Here is a 19,427-nt window from a genome sequence, read left to right as displayed (position 1 = left end):
TAATGAGAAGATCATGTAAGTCCCTTGTGCTCGTGTCTCAGGTCAGGGCATTTAGTATCCATGGCCTTTGCCCATCCTCAACCGTGTGACCATCAGGAAATATCTCCTGGGTGAAAAACCATTCCCCTTGAGAACCACTGAGTTAGAGAGGATTTAGAGGAGCTAAACTTGAAGGTTTCCACATGATAAAAGTTTATTTAAAGGATTTAGTGAAACTTCTGTCCCCATGCGATCACAATTAAAAGATAGTTTCGTGACAGAACATTAACTATAACATATTATTGCTTTAGTAGTTTATTATCTGAAATCTCTAGTTACTTTTGAAATCTAATCCCGGTTTTCTTCCTCTGGATTTAGAGTAAGTTAAAATGTTTACCACAACTTTTAAGAGTTGTTATTCTGGGCCGGGCTCGGTGGCTTAAACCTATAATCCCAGCACTTGGGGAGGCTGAGACAGGCGGATCACGAGGTCAGGAGATCGAGACCATCCTGGCTAACACGGTGAAACCCCGCCTCTACTCAAAAATACAAAAAACTAGCTGGGCCAGGTGGCGGGCGCCTGTAGTTCCAGCTACACGGGAGGCTGAGGCAGGAGAATGGCGTAAACCTGGGAGGCAGAGCTTGCAGTGAGCTGAGATCCGGCCACTGCACTCCAGCCTGGGCGACAGAGCAAGACTCCGTCTCAAAAAAAAAAAAAAAAAAAAAGAGTTGTTATTCTGAAATTGATAATGATAAACACAAAATGCATACTTTAATACCACAGTGACCAGACTTAACATCCAAGATAAATAAAATGGGTAATATTGGACACTTAATAGGTTCTAGTACTTACTGTGCGTATGAAAACAACCAGGACATGGATATAAGAAAGGACAGAAGAGCCAGGTGTCATGGCCACACATGTGGTCCTGGCTACTCAGGAGTCTGAGGCACAAGAGTTGGAGGGTACTGTGAGCTGTGATTGTGCCACCATACTCCAGCCTGGGCGACGGAGCAAGACCTTATTGCTGAAAAAATAAAAGGACAAAGGAAAGGGACTCCTGGTTATAAAAAAGTAATTCCTTGGCAGCCTTAAGTATTGTAATGGTTATTATAGTTTCACTGATTTTCATTTTGACTTAAATGTAAGTCTGTTTTGTATGTTTCTAGTTAACATCCATCGAAAGGAAGGTATACATGTGCTTGCAGGTAGAACATTTGCATAATATAGATTGTTAAATTACTTAGTGAAAAATAGTTTAGTAATATTGTCAGCATCTTAGGAATGTTTTGGCTAAGGAAGCATCATAAAGTGAATCTTCAACACAGACTTTCTATTTCATCTTTTCTAGGCTGTAAATGACTCGTGCTACCAGAATGATGATTCTGTCCTAAAATCCCTTGTTGAGATTGCAGATACTGTTCCAAAGTATTTGCGTCCTCACTTGGAAGCAACTCTACAGCTAAGTCTAAAGGTAAATTAAGTACGTTAGTAAACGTTCTGTTTGTTATTTGCAGGGACTAATCTAAACTATTAAATGTATACAAATATGTCTTCTTTGTAGTTGTGTGGAGACACTAGCCTCAACAATATGCAACGCCAGCTTGCCCTTGAAGTGATTGTCACCCTCTCCGAGACTGCAGCTGCTATGTTAAGAAAACATACCAATATTGTTGCACAGACTAGTAAGTCAACGGTCTTCAGATAGTTTATGTGTAATGTGGCCAAATTTTTGGATAAATTTGCTGAGGGTTGTGTAATTTCTCAGATTGTTGAGAATATAATGAATATCCTTTTAGAATCAGATGAATTTGGGAAAATGCATCTCAATATATGCAAGCATGGAGCCCCACATTGTGGTTATGCCTTTAAGACTTTGCAGGCACCTTGAAATCTAGTGTTAAAAATAACATTTCTAGAGTGAACCGTGACAGACTCTATCATTTATATGTTAAATATTGGGCACAGTTAATACAGTCAGAAACAATTCAGCAGGGATATATAGATATACAGTAGCGAACTGCAAACCAAAATAATGTGGTACTTACCAGTGAAGACAGGATTAGAACAACGTCTAACATCTAGTCGTGGCTCTGTTCACTATATTACATTGCTTTTGTTTTATAGGCCCTCATTGCAGCAGAAACTTAAATGGCTATTGTGCTATGGAAATACTACTTTAAAGTTTCATTGTGCTGGGATAAGGACTTGAGAACTAACCTGATCATTTTCTGGCCTAGCCATTTCTTAATGAGCTAATGAGTACTTGAACACTTAATTTAGAGGGTATATACATCACCAGATTTATTTCATAGTGGTACCTACCTTTTGTCTTACACTGAGGTAGTGGTTGGAATTTTAGAAACATTCCCATTAAAGTCAGGAACAAGAAAAATATCTCCTTTATCACTGTTCGTGTTGTACTGACTGCCCCAGCTGATGCATTAAGAGATAAAAATAAGAATTAGAAACAATGGACGGGTGCGGTGGCTCATGCCTGTAATCCCAGCACTTTGGGAGGCTGAGGCAGGCACATCACCGTAGGTCAGGAGTTCGAGACCAGCCTGGCTAATATGCTAAAACCCCGTTTCTACTAAAAACACAAAAAATGAGCTAGGTGTGATGGTGCGTGCCTGTAATCCCAGCTACCCAGGTGTCTGAGGCAGGAGAATTGCTTGAACCCAGGAGGCGGAGGTTGCATTGATCCCAGATTGCACCATCGCACTTCAGCTTGGGCAACAAGAGCGAAACTTGTCTCAAAAAAAAAAAAGAATTAGAAACAAAAATATTGCTTCTTTGTAGGCTATGAGTTGATCGTCTTCAAAAAATTTTAAAGACTAAACAGATAAACTGCTAATCAAAGGGTTAAGCAAGATCCTTAGATATGAGAGCATTTTATTGTAAGTGTTCCGTTATACATAGTAATCACTTAGAAAATTTTATAGGCATGAGTTGTAACTGGGAATAAATCAAAAGGTATATAAGACTTATATGGAGAATGTTGAATAACATATTGAAAGACTTAATAGAAGAACGAAGTATCAGTTCTCAAATTAATCTAGGGTTATGATAGAATGATCCTGAAATTCTTCTGAAAGAACGTAGGGCCTGCAGTAGCCAAGACAATTTTGACGAATAAAGTGGAGAGATCTTGCCCCATCAGCTCTGAATTTAGAATGCATTGATAATGTGGGTGTTGACAATGGATCGGATAGAACAAAGGATAGAGTGGAGGAGAGGATCCACTCACATGGGAACAAAGCCATTTTTAAAAAGATAATTGATCAAAAGTTCTTACGACCCCGCATACTGGCTCAGGCCTGTAATCCCAGCACTTTGGAAAGTCAAGGTGGGCAAATCGCGTGACCTCCTGAGTTTGAGACCAGCCTGGGCAACATGACAAAACCCTGTCTCTGCCAAAAATACAAAAATTAGTCAGGCAAGGTGGCACACGGCTGTGATTCCAGCTACTCAAGAGGCTGAGATGGAGGATTGCTTGAGCCCAAGAGGTCAAAGCTGCGGTGAGCCAAGATCACACCATTGCACTCCAGCCTGGGTGACAGAGCGAGACCCTCTCTCAAAAAAAAAAAAAAAAAAGGTTGCTGGAATAACTGGTTCGTTTTTTGTTGTTTTTTTTTTTAATAGGTTTACGGGGAACAGGTGGTGTTTGGTTTAGTGGTGATTTTTGTGATTTTGGTGCACCCATGACGGGAGCAGTGTACGCTGTACCCAGTGTTTAGTCTTTTATCCCTCACTCCCCTCCCCACCTTTCCCCTGAGTCCGCAAAGTCCGTTGTATCATTATTATGCCTTTGCATCCTCATAGCTCAGCTCCCACTTACGAGTTGAGAATATAACTGGTTATTTCTATGGGGAAAAAATTTCAACTCCAGACAGCTTATTAAAAAAATAATTTGGGTTCTACTGAAGACTTGAATATTACCTTGCACACTAGAACTAGTTAAAAAAATTAAATTAAGAGCTAAATATTACAGATACATTTTACAAGTAATGCTTAATAGTAGATTTTTTTTAAGACTGAATCACAAACCATTGATGTAAACATTGCCAAATTTGTAAATGTTAAAACAGTTTTTTGACCAATCAGATATAAATGAACTGAAAAGCCACAGACTGGAAGAAAATAATTACAGTGCACACAATCAACAGTTTTGTTATCTAGAGAATACACAAAGGCTGAGAAGAGGAAATTCATTGCTTTTTTTCTTTAAGACGGGGTCTCGTTCTGTCACCCAGGCTAGAGTGCAGTGACGTGATCTCAACTCACTGCAGCCTCCCAGGTAGCTAGGACTACAGGCACGTGCTACCACACCTGGCTAATTTTTGTTTTTTGGTAGAGATAGGGTTTTACCATGTTGCCCAGGCTGGTCTTGAACTCCTGGGCTCAAGGGATCCTCCCACCTCAGCCTCCCAAAGTGCTGGGATAACAGGTGTGCACCAGCAGGCCCAGCCAGGAAATTCATAAAAGAGGGATCTGAGATATCTAATGAACCCTGCTAAGTCTCAATAAAAACCAGTGTAATTATGGAATACAAGTCGTCCAAAAGTTTGACAATATCAATTGTTGATGAAAGATGTGGAACCAAGAGGATGCTTATTCCGGCCACAGGGCACTTCATACATTTTTGTGAAATAATACAGACCTCCACTGAAACTTCACATAGTTTCTGCAACAGCTGTGCAGAGCACAGCTTGTTTGGTAATTTTTTTTTTTTTTTTGAGATGGAGTCTCACTCTGTCGCCCAGGCTGGAGTGCAGTGGCGCAATCTTGGCTCACAGCAAGCTCCACCTCCCAGGTTCATGCCATTCTCCTGCCTCAGCCTCCGAAGTAGCTGGGACTACAGGCGTCCGTCACCATGCCCGGCTAATTTTTTTGTATTTGGGGTTTCACCATGTTAGCCAGGATGGTCTCGATCTCCTGACCTTGTGATCTGCCTGCCTCGGCCTCCTGAAGTGCTAGGATTATAGGCATAAGCCACCGCGCCTGGCGTTGCTTGGTAATTTTTTAGTACTATTTGAAGATAGTAATAACGATTTCATGCCTAGACTCATGCTTGTCAAAGAGAAGATGTAATTTTCTCATCAAAGCAAATTTTATAGGAGGAAAAAATTGGAAACAACTAAAATGTTTATCAGCTGGACAGTGGGTAGTATGTTTATGTAATGGAATGCTATTAATTAAATTGAAATCCTTATGTGTTGAGAAAAAAGCAAATTGCCGAGGTGCATATATTATAAAAGCATTTATTATATAAAAAATCGAATCTTGAAATAGTACTGTAATTTTGTATAGAGATATAGATCTGTAGTTCAAGTGTGAAAAAAACAATTGGGGAATGTGAAACATCTGTTTTGTGATGTTGCTTCTTACCTCTGGTGGCGGAGGGAGATTGTAATTGGATTTGGGAATTTCATAGGAGGGTTTGACTTATGAATGTTACTTTTTAAAGAAAAGATAAAAGCAAATATGACAAAAGGTTAAAATTTAACAAACCAGGTTTTGGGGGCACGAACAAATAATTGTTCTGTCTTACTCTCTTGGAGGCAAAGTGAGATATTAAAATTCTTGTTTATAAATACTGATACGGGTAAAATAAAGTCACAGTCTTCAGATATGAAATAATTGTTTGCTTTAGTTCCTCAGATGTTAGCAATGATGGTTGATTTGGAAGAAGATGAGGACTGGGCAAATGCAGATGAACTAGAAGATGATGATTTTGACAGGTAATCAAACATAGTGTCCAGGGTGACAGTGAGAGCCCTAGGGCTCCAAGGCCCATCTCTTCACCATTGCACCCTGTAACCTGAAGGTAAACTTTTAAGCCTGGAATATGGGGCACTTTGCCTTGTTGTTGTATGTATTGCTGTGTCACATTTTATAGATAGTATTTTCTTTAGTTTTCATATATAATATATATTAATAAAATTTATGTTTGTTGAAAGTTCATAAAATACTTTAATAGTTAATACATAAAGNGAGACGGAGTCTCACTCTGCCGCCCAGGCTGGAGTGCTGTGGCTGGATCTCAGCTCACTTACAAGCTCCGCTTCCCGGGTTCACGCCATTCTCCTGCCTTAGCCTCCCAACTAGCTGGGACTACAGGCACCCGCCACCTCACCTGGCTAATTTTTTGTATTTTTTTAGTAGAGACGGGGTTTCACCGTGTTAGCCAGGATGGTCTCGATCTCCTGACCTCGTGATCTGCCCATCTCGGCCTCCCAAAGTGCTGGGATTACAGACTTGAGCCACCGCGCCCGGCCGATACCATCTTTTCAAATTTGTTATTTCAAGATGCATGTTCTATCCCTAAGAAAGCAACAAATCTTGGCTGGGCCAAGTGTTTCATGCCTGTAATCCCAGCACTTTGGGAGGCCGAGGCAGGCAAGATCATTTGAGGTCAGGAGTTCGAGACCAGCCTGGCCAACATGGTGAAACCCCATCTCTACTGAAAAAGCAAAAATTAGCTGGACGTGGTGGCAGGCACCTGTAATCCCAGCTACTCGAGAGGCTGAGGCAGTAGGATTGCTTGAACCCAGGAGGCAGGGATTGCAGTGAGCCGAGATCACGCCACTGAACTCCATCCAGCCTGGGTGATACAGCGAGACTACATCTCAAAAAAAAAAAAAAGCAAATCTTAAGAAGTGATAGCCTCGGCCAGGCGCAGTGGCTCACGCCTTAATCCCAGTACTTTGGGAGGCCGAGGCAGGCAGATGACAGGAGGTCAGGAGTTCGAGACCAGCCTGGCCAACATGGTGAAACCCTATCTCTAAAAAAAAAAAAAATTAGCTGGACATGGTGGCGGGCACCTGTAATCCCAGCTACTCGGGAAGCTGAGGCAGGAGAATCGCTTGAACCCAGGAGGCAGGGGTTGCAGTGAGCCGAGATCACACCACTAAACTCCATCCAGCCTGGGTGATACAGTGAGTCTACATCTCAAAAAAAAAACAAAAGCAAATCTTAAGAAGTGATGAACTTGGCCAGGTGCAGTGGCTCATACCTGTAATCCCAGTACTTTGGGAGGCCGAGGTGGGCGGATCACTTGAGGTTAGGAGGTCAAGACCAGCCTGGCCAACATGGTAAAACCCCATCTCTACTGAAAATATAAAAATTAGCCAGGCGTGGCACAGTGGCTCACACCTGTAATCCCAGCACTTTAGGAGGCCCAGGCGGGCAGATCACAAGGTCAGGAGATCAAGACCATCCTGGCTGACACAGTAAAACCCCATCTCTACTAAAAATAAAAATAAATAAATAAATAAATAAAATTAGCCAGGCGTGGTGGCGGGCGCCTATAATCCCAGCTACTTGGGAGGCTGAGGCTGGAGAATGGTGTGAACCCAGGAGGCGGAGCTTGCTGTGAGCTGAGATCGCGCCACTGCACTCCAGCCTGGGCGACAGAGCAAGGCTCCTCAAAAAAAAAATTTTTGGAATGATGGCCTCAGTCTTTTAAATGTTTTGTCTTCGGCCGGGCGCGGTGGCTCAAGCCTGTAATCCCAGCACTTTGGGAGGCCGAGACGGGCGGATCACAAGGTCAGGAGATCGAGACCATCCTGGCTAATACGGTGAAACCCCGTCTCTACTAAGGAATACAAAAAACTAGCCGGGCGACGAGGCGGGCGCCTGTAGTCCCAGCTACTTGGGAGGCGGAGGCAGGAGAATGGCGTGAACCTGGGAGGCGGAGCTTGCAGTGAGCTGAGATCCGGCCACCGCACTCTAGCCTGGGCGACAGAGCGAGACGCCGTCTCAAAAAAAAAAATAATTGTTTCAACAAAATTCCCTGCGATACACATCATTTTTTCCTACTAAAAAGTAGTTTGACTTTAGGATAGACAGGATCCAGTGGTGAAAAGATTAAAAGTCACACTGGGTGACAGTAACACTGGAATTACTATTGTACTTATTTATTTCAGCTTAGGAAGTCCCATGAATACAGGAAAAGTCAACCAAAATCCATACTCACTGTGCAGTAGTAATGAATGTATATGAAGCATAGCACTTCAAAGTTCTGTTACTTTAATCAACTTTATTAGTAGTCCAGAGGTATATTACAGATGCAGAAAGGGAGATTGAAGATTGAGTGATTTGTCTGAGGTTATGTAGCCAGTTAATGTACTGGGGTTAATTACTGTTTCTTTCATTCTTCCCAGTGCATTGTACTACCACCTTTTCTTTAAAAAAGCTGACATTGGCCAGGTGTGGTGGCTCGCGCCTGTAATCCCAGCACTCTAGTAGGCAGAGGCGGGCAGATCACATGAGGTCAGGAGTTCGAGACCAGCCTGACCAACATGTTGAAACCCCATCTCTACTAAAAATACAAAAATTAGCCGGGCCTGGTGGCAAACACCTGTAATCCCAGCTACTCGGGAGGCTGAGCTAGGCGAATCTCTTGAACCTGGGAGGCGGAGGTTGCAGTGAGCTGAGATCACGTCATTGCACCCCAGCCTGGGCCACAGAGTGAGACTCTGTCGCAAAAAAAAAGGATCTGAAATTATTCGCCCGAAAGACTTGGAGTCAGTATAAACCAATAGGTTAATAAAAGAAAAAAATTAAAGACATTTGTCTTTAGAATATATGGTGCATTTTTGAGACTTAATCCCATTATTAAAAATAACTGATTTCTGGCTTTAATACTGTTTTGAAGTATATGAAAGTAATCTTTCACTGGAAATCACCTGATAACAGCTGAAGAGAAGACCAGGGCTAGTTCGAATTTCCTTTCTGGTTCAGTTACTGTAATGTGCTGCTACCTGTCCTTTAATTTGCCCTGTAAATGGCACTTAAATTTATACAGTTTAAGAAACTTTGTTTTCTAGACTAGGTGAATAAGATTTTCTAATTTGTGAGTAAACAAGGCATAAATATATTTTCAAGGGGAGATTTTTTAAGTCTAAAAACCTGTTCTGAAGATAATTTATAGCTTCATTTTTGTAGTATTGTCTTTAAACAGTAAAGATAATGCACGTGAAATTCACTACTGATCTTCCAGTTGTAAGCCAGGATAAGTCCAAATGCTTTTATGCCCACTTCCCTTCAGCTTTCAGAGAAAACAGTAGAATTGTGTTTACATAACTATGCATAGTTTCTGGCAGTGCAGTTTGCACCCCTTTAAAGGTGAATAAACTCAGTGGGGAAAATTATACATTCTCTGCACCCTTTTCAGTTTTCTGTGTTCTGTTTGTTGACAAGTTTGAAGACTGTATTTCTAGGAAATGAAATACACGAGGCTTTTTCAACACTGCTTTTGCTGGAGTGTTGCAAGTGTCAGAAGCTGTTTCTGAGAACAATTTTAGCCAGTAGGGGTGAGGGTGGTCTTGAAAAATAAGATTCAGGCCCGGCACGGTGGCTCACGCCTGTAATCCCAGCACTTTGGGAGGCTGAGGCGGGTGGATCACGAGGTCAGGAGATCAAGACCGTCCTGGCTAACATGGTGAAACCCCATCTCTACTAAAAATACAAAAAAATTAGCCAGGCGTGGTGGCGGGCGCCTGTAGTCCCAGCTACTCGGGAGGCTGAGGCAGGAGAATGGCGTGAACCCAGGAGGCGGAGTTTGCAGTGAACTGAGATCGTGCCACTGCACTCCAGCCTGGGCGACAGAGTGAGACTCTGTCTCAAAAAATAAAAAAAAGAAAAGAAAAATAAGATTCAGACATGACTTTCTAAATTATGGTGGATCATGATATAAAGCAATTACTCTTTTTTTCTTTACTAAGCTGTAGGGTTTTTAAACCCCTAATTTCAATTCCACATTTAAAGACAGCTTGAATTCTTTCTCAGTCTTAGTTTAATAATAATGTGATTAGAAGTATGTCTGTAGAGTCTACTATTTATTTTGTATTTCAGATATATTGAATACATAATTTTGTTTATTTGTTTAGCAATGCAGTTGCAGGCGAGAGTGCTCTAGACCGAATGGCTTGTGGACTTGGTGGAAAGCTCGTTCTGCCGATGATCAAGGAACACATTATGCAAATGCTTCAAAATCGTAAGCTATGTCCTTCAAATGCTAAAATAGTGAAGTTATGCCCTTTCTAAAGCTTAAATTCTAAGATATGTTTAGACTGTTAAAAATTAATCTTGGCTAGGCATGGTGGCTCACACCTGTAATCCCAGTACTTTGGGAGGCCAAGGCAGGCAGAACACCTGGTCAGGAGATCGTGACCATCCTGGCTAACATGATGAAACCCTGTCTCTAGTAAAACTACGAAAAAATTAGCCAGGTGTGGTGGCGTGCGCCTGTAGTCTCAGCTACTCGTGAGGCTGAGGCAGGAGAATGACGTGAGCCTGGGAGGCAGAGGTTGCGGTGAGCCGAGATCACACCACTGCACTCCAGCCTGGGCGACAGAGCAAGACTTCGTCAAAAAATAATAATAATAATAATCTTGTCTTTTTACCATCCATATTTAACCCAATTCATTTATTTTACTGATGAAATTGTCAATCCCAAAGAAAATGTACAGATTTACTTCCTTGCCAAAATATTTAGATTTGAATTTGAAAATGACATTATTTGAATTTTGTGAAGTATTAGAATGTTTGAATCATATAATCTTCTTTCATCCGGTATCTTTTATTTTTAAAAGAAGAAATTCTATCTAATGTTATCAAAAAAGAAACTACTTCTTTCTTTCTTTTTTTGCCCCTAACTGAGATGATGGTGGAAGCCCACCTGCCTTGGAGGGCAGCTGTTGCTGTTATTGCTGTTGCTGCTGCTGTTGTTGACACGGGATTTCGCTGTGTTGCCCAGGCTGGTCTCAAACTCCTGGCCTCAAGCAGTCCTCCTGCTTCAGCCTCCCAGAGTGCTTGGATTATAGGCATGAGCTACCACACCCGGCCATCCTTCTTTTTTATTTCTGTGAATATTTCCCTACTATTTGGTCATTTACCTTTGTACCTATAATATATATCAATCCTCAATCCCATAGTTGATTATTGTATATGTTTTATTTTTCATTTGTTTTTTTTAATTATAAATTAATGTGTTCTTTTCTTAAATTAAAATGCAGAAGTTTTAAGTTAGAAGTTTGTTGGTTTGTTTGGTTTTTGGTGGAGTCTTACTCTATTGCCCAGGGTGATGTGATCTCAGCTCACTGCAGCCTCCACCCTCTGGGTTCAAGCGATTCTCCTGCCCTTGCCACCTGAGTAACTGGGACTACAGGCACATGCCACCACGCCCAGCTAATTTTTTTTCTTTTTTTTTTTTTTTTGAGACAGAATCTCACTGTCAACCAGGCTGGAGTGCAGTGGTGCAGTCTTGGCTCACTACAATGTTCACCTCCCAGTTTCAAGCAATTCTCCTGTCTCAGCCTCCCAAGTAGCTGGGATTACAGGCATATACCACCACACCCAGCTAATTTTTGTACTTTTAGTGGAGACGGAGTTTCTCCATGTTGGCCAGGCTGGTTTCAAACTCCTAACCTCAAGTGATCCGCCCACCTGGGCCTCCCAAAATGCTGGGATTACAGGCATGAGCCACTGCACCCGGCCTAATTTTTGTATTTTTAGTAGAGACAGGGTTTCAGTATGTTGGCCAGGCTGGTCTTGAACTCCTGACCTTAAGTGATCTGCCTGTATCGGCCTCCGAAAGTACTGGGATTATAGGCGTGTGCCACTGTGCCCGGCCAACTTGCAAGGTTTTAAATTCATATTCACAGGTAACCGTTGTTAATAGCTCTCTGAGACTTTCCTCTGACCTCATTTATGCATATACAGAGAGGCTTTTTAAAGTGAATATACTGTATGGACACATCATATTTTTTAAGCTTTTGCTCAACAGTTTGTCGTATCACCACATAACAGCCTACCTCTTTTTTTTTAATTGACACATACATTCCACAATCCCCATTCCATGCTAATTGTTTTTATTGATTACAAATAATAATGTAAACACTCTTCTACAGAAATTCTGGCTTACCTTGTGTGAATATTTTATAGAGTAGATTTAAAAAGCAGACATGAAGGTCACACCATTGATACAGGATTTTGTTTGTTTGTTTGTTTTTGTTTTGAGACAGAGTCTCGCCCTGTCACCCAGACTGGAGTGTAGTGGCTCAGTCTTGGCTCACTGCAACCTGCACCTCCCATGTATCTGGGATTACAGGTGCCCGCCACCACCACGCCTGGCTAATTTTTGTATTATTTAGTAGAGACGAGGTTTCACCATGTTGACCAGGCTGGTCTTGAACTCCTGACCTTAAGTGATCCATCTGCCTCAGCCTCCCAAAGTGCTGGGATTACAGGTGTGAGCCATCGCGCCTGGCCTGATACATACTTTTCGAATCAAGTAGTCTAGTTGGGCACATTTTCTGTTCATTTTTCTAAAAGTAAATATACATGTTTTATATTACATTATATATACATACACGCTTTGCAAAAAAATTTTGTTACTTTTTCCCAAATAAGAACTTTTTTACGTCTCCCCCTACCAGCATGACATGTTTATAGTGTCTAATTGGTATTGCATCTGTAATTTTTTTCTGTAGCTGACTGGAAATACCGGCATGCAGGATTGATGGCCTTATCTGCCATTGGTGAAGGGTGCCACCAGCAAATGGAAGGAATTCTAAATGAGATAGTAAATTTTGTTTTACTTTTTCTTCAGGATCCTGTAAGTACCAGTAAATATTTCATTGAAAATGATTAGTGTTGTAACTTCATGTGGAAACCTTATTGCTTTTACTAATGAAAGGGAACGTTTTCCAGCATCCAAGAGTGAGGTATGCAGCCTGTAATGCCGTGGGACAGATGGCTACAGATTTTGCACCTGGTTTCCAAAAGAAATTTCATGAGAAGGTAAGTAACAAGTCCTCAGACACTCAAATCAGACTTTAGGAAGAGGGGTGGACATTTCACCATATATGCCCACTTGGTTTCATTTCACAGGTTATTGCAGCTCTGCTGCAGACCATGGAAGACCAAGGCAATCAACGTGTACAGGCCCATGCAGCTGCTGCCCTCATTAACTTTACTGAAGACTGTCCCAAGTCACTACTTATTCCATACTTGGATAATTTGGTGAAACATCTGCATTCCATTATGGTACTTAAGCTTCAAGAGGTAAGTTTTAAGATCTATAGGCTGCCTTCTCTTCGTAGATTAATTTGGGTTGATTTGATGGGTAAGAACTGGAGAAAGAGGGACTTGCAGTCTGACCATAAAGAATATAAAGTAAAAAAACCAAGGAGGATGTTCGGAGTTGTGGAGTGATGAGTAGAAAAATTCAGATTTGACCAAAATGTGGGCTGATAACCGAAATTGGGAAAGATACAGCTAAAGGTCAGGTAAAATCAGCATATGGATCACCCTGAAAATAAGGCAGAGAAATTTTTGAACTCTGGTTTATGTAAAGTGTGAAAAACCATTCTATGTTCTTAAATGCTGCAAGAAATCATCATATGGTAAGAAATTAGTGTAGTGGCATTGGTTGAGGCATACACATAATGGAGAAGATTTAAGGCAAGACCATCATACTGTCATTGTCCAGGGAGCTTAGATAGTAATAGTGGAAGAGGTGATTCTGAAAGACATTTCATGGGAAGCATTAACAGTTTATTTCTGGCAGTTTGAATTTTAAAAGATGAAAGGGCTAGGCACGGTGGCTCACCTCTGTAATCCCAGCACTTTGGGAGGCTGAGGCAGGTGGATCACCTGAGGTCAGGAGTTCGAGACCAGCCTGGCCAGCATGGGGAAATCCCATCTCTCCTAAAAATACAAAATTAGCCGGGTGTGGTGGAACATGCCTATAATTCCAGCTACTCGGGAGGCTGAGACAGGAGAATCACTTGAACCCGGGAAGCAGAGCTTGCAATGAGCTGAGGTGACACCACTGTACTCCAACCTGGGCAGCAAGAGCAAAATTGTGTTTCAAAAAAAAAGATAAAAGAGAATACATTTTAAAATGTTGACTATTCTAACCAGAGTGACAGAAACACAGAAGTTGTAGTAACAAGATCATTTTTGAGTATCCAAGTAAAAATGATTATAGTTACAGCTGAAGTAAGGGATGCAACCGGAAAACAATTGAAGGATGTTAGTCCAGCACAGTGCATGAGAGATATAGATGTGAAAAGCAAGGATTTTAGCCTAGTTTATTGTCAAATGCAATGAAAATGGATTACTGTTATAAAAATGAAATGAACAGAAGGCATAGAAAATAAAAGATAGGAACCTGCTCTCAAATTGCTGTAAAAGTGTCTAATGCCCTCAATTCCTATATTTAATATGAACTGGTAGCAAATAGTTAACAAACCACAGTTTGCATAGCACTGGTGATTGGTCAGAGAGCAAGACAAACGAGAAATGGAATGTCTCAGAAGCCAAAGAGAGAGGACTTATAAACAAAGGCCCAAGTGCTCACTGTCAGATGACAGCAGACTAAGAATATGATAAAGGAAACATGCATGTGCCCGAAGGCAGACTGAGGTGGACACCAAGTTGAAGGCAGATAGGTTGGTTGGTTAAATCAGTAATGGATGGATCCAGCGTGACTTTACAGGTTTGGGTGGGTGGCTGTGGTGTGAGAGGCCCTGTGTACCGTACCCCTGCCTTTCCTTCCTGCAGTGAGGCACTATGTGGGTTTTTAAAGATAAGTGGAAGGAATTGTTGGGAATGGGATGATAGGAGAACAGTGTTCATGAGGAAGAGTTGTATGAAGAGAAGGTAGCCTAGCGGAGGAGGAAAGACATTCCTCTGAGGCCAGCGGCACAGTCCATACTAAACGTGGAGCAGAGGTTGAGATGCAGAAGCAGGAAGTGAGATAACTTCCTCAAGACATGGTTGAATGTGTAACACAAGGTAAAGAACTCTGCTGACAGTGTGGGTATAGTTGACGGGGGGAATTACGAAAATCTGAAGTAGTAATTGGGTCAGGTTCATATGAGTCAATAAATATTTTATTTTATTCTTTAATTTATTTTGAGATGGAGTCTCACCCAGGCTGGAGTGCAGTAATGCAATCTCTGCTCACCGCAACCTCTGTCTCCCAGGTTCAAGCGATTCTCCTGCCTCAGCCTCCCAGGTAGCTGGGATTACAGGCATGCACCACCACACCCGGCTAATTTTTGTTTTTTGAGTGGAGACGGGGTTTCACCATGTTGGCCAGGCTGTTCTTGAACTCCTGACCTCAAGTCATCCACCTGCCTGGGACTCCCAAAGTGCTGGGATTACAGGTGTGAGTCACCATGTCTGGCTTCCTTTTTTTTTTTTTTTTTTTTTTGAGACGGTGTCTCGCTCTAGTCAGCCCAGCTGGGATGCAATAGCACAATCTTGGCTCACTGCAACCTCTGCCTCCCCAGTTCAAGCAATTCTCCTGCCTCTGCTTCCCGAGTAACTAGGATTACTGGGGTGTACCACCACACCTGGCTAATTTTTATTTGTTTGTTTATTTATTTATTTATTTGTTTGTTTAGAGACAGGGTTTCACCATGTCGGCCAGGCTGGTCTTGAACTCCTGACTCAAGTGATCCGCCCGCCTCAGCCTCCCAAAGTGCTGGGATTACAGAAGAATTATTTTAAAATATTGCTGGTGGCAGGACAGACCCAGCAGCAGATAGGTAGTAAGCATTTGTTACTAGCTGGGTCAGAGAACACCAGATCTTTGGTGCAGAGGAAAAGGTCATCTCATCTGTTTCAGCAAGACAGATGCAGGAGAAGGCAGCAAGTTTCCTTGTTGGGATCTTCTGGGGAGGGGGTGGTTAGAAGATAAAGGAAGGGGCCAAAGAGGGAATTTTCTTTATGACATAGTAAGACAGCACAAAATATAAGTAGAGGAAATCAGTGAAGAAAAAAATGAGTATGAAGATTAAAGTTGATGAACACAAAAATTTTGAGTCCGTATCTATACTCAAGAATTAACTATGCTTTGAGACAAGACAAAAATGAGTAAGGGGTATTGTGTTAACAGAAGACAGAAAAAAAACATAAATAGTTCAACATAAATTCTTTTTATAAAAATTTCCTCCAAAACCTACAGTCTCTGCTTCTGGAGAGGTGGTCTTATTCTGCTGTTTCAGAAAAGCATTCAAGAACTTGAAGGGAGTAGTAATTGTAAATTTAAATACTTCTTCCAGTTTTCCTTTGAAGTAATAATTTGTGTGTCTTCCTTCTAGCTGATTCAGAAAGGCACCAAGTTAGTTTTGGAACAAGTTGTGACATCCATTGCGTCAGTTGCAGATACTGCAGAAGAAAAATTTGTCCCCTACTATGATTTATTTATGCCATCACTGAAGCACATCGTTGAGAATGCGGTTCAAAAAGAACTGAGACTTCTGAGAGGAAAACTATTGAATGCATTAGCCTCATTGGTCTGGCTGTTGGGAAGGAAAAAGTAAGTAATTTCTATTATGTTAAATTTACTATAAAATTTAGCATAAATTGAGAGTACTAGAGGGATTTTTTCCTTCTGATAAATGGTTTTCTGGATGTTTGGTTTTTTCCTTACTCCTTTCACATTGCTCCTGTTTTATATACAAATGAATTCCTGCCTTCATCTTTTCATTGTTTGTTTGGTTTGGTGTTTTTTGTTTTGTTTTGTTTTTGAGACCAAGTCTCTCTCTTATCGCCCAGACTGGAGTGCAGTGGCACTATCTTGGCTCACTGCAACCTCTGCCTCCCAGGTTCAAGCAATTCTCCTGCGTCAGCCTCCCAAGTAGCTGGGATTACAGGCACGCGCCACCTCTCCCAGCTCATTTTTGTTGTTTTTAGTAGAAGTGGGCTTTCACTATGTTGGTCGGCCTAGCCTTGATCTCCTCACCTCAAGCAGTCAGCTCATGGGTGTGAGCCCCCGCTCCCAGCCCGTCTTTTCATTGTTAATATTAAGGTTTCTTTTTAGCTCAGCTGTACTCTTGACGCCTCCTCCTTTCCCCGCCACACACACTGTATCTCGTGGGAGGTGTGTGGAAATCAGTATCCATGTTAGTTCCCTTTAAATATGTGCTTGGAAACATGTCACTTGCTTTCCTATTAATCTAAAATGCGTCAAGTGTTCTCTAAGAGAGAAATCTATGCATATAGATCTTCAGAAAATAATTACCAAGGACCATTGGCCAGTGTGTTTCTCAGCCAACATCTCAGAATTGTTCAAGCTAATGCAAAAGAAATTTCTCTGTCATTGAACCCTCATGTTCTGACCCTCAGAATTATCATCAGGGAACCTCTGTCTTGCGTTCTTCAAAACCAGCATCAGTATTAATTTATCTTTGGAACTGGTTTTTGTGAGACACTGACCACTAAAACATTGGTATGTTTTATACCAATAAAATACTTGTGTGTCCCATACTCTGTATATCTGGCGTTCATTGTCTCTTTAAAACGCTGCCTGTCTATACAATGGAGATTACCAGAACTGCAAAGAGTTAAGTGAAAATCATAGACAAAATTTCATGTAGTGAATTCTATAAACAATCCAAAATTTTTTTTCTGAATTTGAATTCAGTTTTACTGCTTGAAATGCGTAAACCATAGACTAATACCTGATGCCGTTAGAAGTACCTTTATACTGTAGTCCACTGCCCTTCAGTGGAAAATATATTTTTCTAGAAAGTGAACTAAATCTGTCACAATATAGCTAAGAATTTTTCAATATGATAGTTTTATCTATGGAGGTTATGACCTGTGTGGGCAATGTTGTTGATTTTTTGGCAACGCTTTGCTAATTAAGAAACAAATTCGGTAGCAATGAGTGTTCTCTACATATTTTCCTCTAGTTCATGCAGGATGCATCAGATGTGATGCAGCTGTTGTTAAAGACCCAGACAGACTTCAATGACATGGAAGATGATGATCCTCAGGTAAGTGGTCTTAATGCATTTGCCTTGATCTGCTAATGAGTTATGGACAGCACACGGTTCAATATATTTAAAACAAAAGGAGTGATAGGTTCCTTGACATTCTGTCAACCCCTACTAGCAGAGACATTCTTCACTGATTTTCCTTTTGTTTCTCAAGCCACTTTTTGTAGTCTGTTGTAGGTTGCTCTTGCTTTCTCTGACTCTCAAGTTTTGGTGTTGGTGAGTTCTGTCCAAGGCTCTCTTATCTTCTTACTCCCATGGAGCAGTGTCACTCACAGACATGGCTTCCAGTTTCCTCTGTATGCTTGCAACTTTCAGATCTTCAGAATTGAAGTTTCATTTCTCCAGCATGTAATAGACATCTCCATTCAGGTGTCTCCTAGCCTTTTGAAGTCTGCATGATCTCCTTCCCCTGGCAGAAAATACAGAACCCAAGAATCTCAGGACACACTGCTTGCCTCTCTGCCTATGAGCAGACAAAGGCATTTCATTAGGAAGAACCCCTGCCTCTCGACACATGTACATACACACATAGGTATACACGCCCAGCTAACGCTTGCTCACAGTTCTCATCCTTTACAAGATTTTCCTGATCTGTTCAGTCTCAATGGTGGGCAGTTCCAGCACTGTGTTATAGTAACATCATAAATGTTTGTCATAATCTTGATGGTATTCCCAACGCCTGACATATAACAAGGCACTCCATAAATAATTGTTGAATTAAATTTTGACTTTACATAGTCACACTGTATTAGTTTAAATAGGAAAACATATCATTTTGCAGAGAAAGCATGTTTTGTTGTTGTTTGCTTTCTTTGCAAAATGACATACAAATATACATGTATGTTTTGTATGTACAGAGATAACAGGCAGGAGGGATACTTAGCAGGCTGCCAACAGTAGGGAGGCTGAGGGGACTGTAAGCCATGGGGAGAGTGGTAAGGACAAGGCATGTTGCTCACCTTTGTATCAGCCAGCATATAGTTTAATGCCTGGCATGTGAGAAACACCCAGTACCTATCTGAAGAGTGGGTGGACTTTTACATATGAAATCATTAAGAGGTGGGGCATGTGTCTGTCCATGCTTAATAAATAAAAATAGGTAGGTGGATGACAGATACCGGGATAAGAATCACTTTCTAGGTTGCAGGGATGGTGAATGGAACCAGATTCTCTAGGTAATTTGCAGATGATGAAGTCTGTGTAAACAAAGTAATAGGAGAAGAGGTGTTTTAAAGATACTCAGCCACTTAACGAGAAAATTACAACAGCTAAGGGAAAAGGATGTTTTGTTTCTTGGGTTTTAATAAATGTTTAATGAATGGAGTGGCAGGCAATAGGGATACAGAGTCAGATAAAATACATTTCTGCCTTCAAAAAATTTGTGACTGGGAGTTGACAAAATGTTTGGTTTTGTTCAGGTGATTAGTTTCATTTAGGTGATTCAGATGCTAAGAAAGAAAACTGTAATCACTTACTGAAAGTAGAAAGAAATATCCAAGGTTCTGGTCTTTGTCTTTTGCCTCACCTGCTGTCCACATCCCAGTGTAGGGTGAGTTCACAGGGATTTCATTATTGATTCTGAACCTTTTAAGTATATAACCTTTAGAAATGCTCTTATTGCTTAAGTACTGTAAACATAT

At 41.2% G+C, this 19,427-nt stretch overlaps 1 protein-coding gene across 1 annotated transcript in view; it reads left to right on the top strand.

The window, feature by feature from the left end:
- The window catches only part of IPO5 (importin 5), a 72,321-nt gene that overhangs the window by 37,109 nt on the left and 15,785 nt on the right, over nucleotides 1-19,427 (top strand). The window contains 10 exon segments of the mRNA XM_017862180.1: nucleotides 1,332-1,454; nucleotides 1,545-1,665; nucleotides 5,637-5,724; nucleotides 9,877-9,983; nucleotides 12,481-12,605; nucleotides 12,701-12,790; nucleotides 12,881-13,054; nucleotides 16,105-16,270; nucleotides 16,273-16,322; nucleotides 17,701-17,784. Of these exon segments, the coding sequence (XP_017717669.1) occupies nucleotides 1,332-1,454; nucleotides 1,545-1,665; nucleotides 5,637-5,724; nucleotides 9,877-9,983; nucleotides 12,481-12,605; nucleotides 12,701-12,790; nucleotides 12,881-13,054; nucleotides 16,105-16,270; nucleotides 16,273-16,322; nucleotides 17,701-17,784 (1,128 nt within the window).

This window comes from Rhinopithecus bieti, unplaced genomic scaffold, assembly GCF_001698545.2.
Source record: "Rhinopithecus bieti isolate Rb0 unplaced genomic scaffold, ASM169854v2 scaffold_2254, whole genome shotgun sequence".
Lineage (NCBI taxonomy): Eukaryota > Metazoa > Chordata > Mammalia > Primates > Cercopithecidae > Rhinopithecus > Rhinopithecus bieti.
Note: the sequence above shows the minus strand (reverse complement) of the source record. Positions and strands in the feature narration are given on the sequence as shown.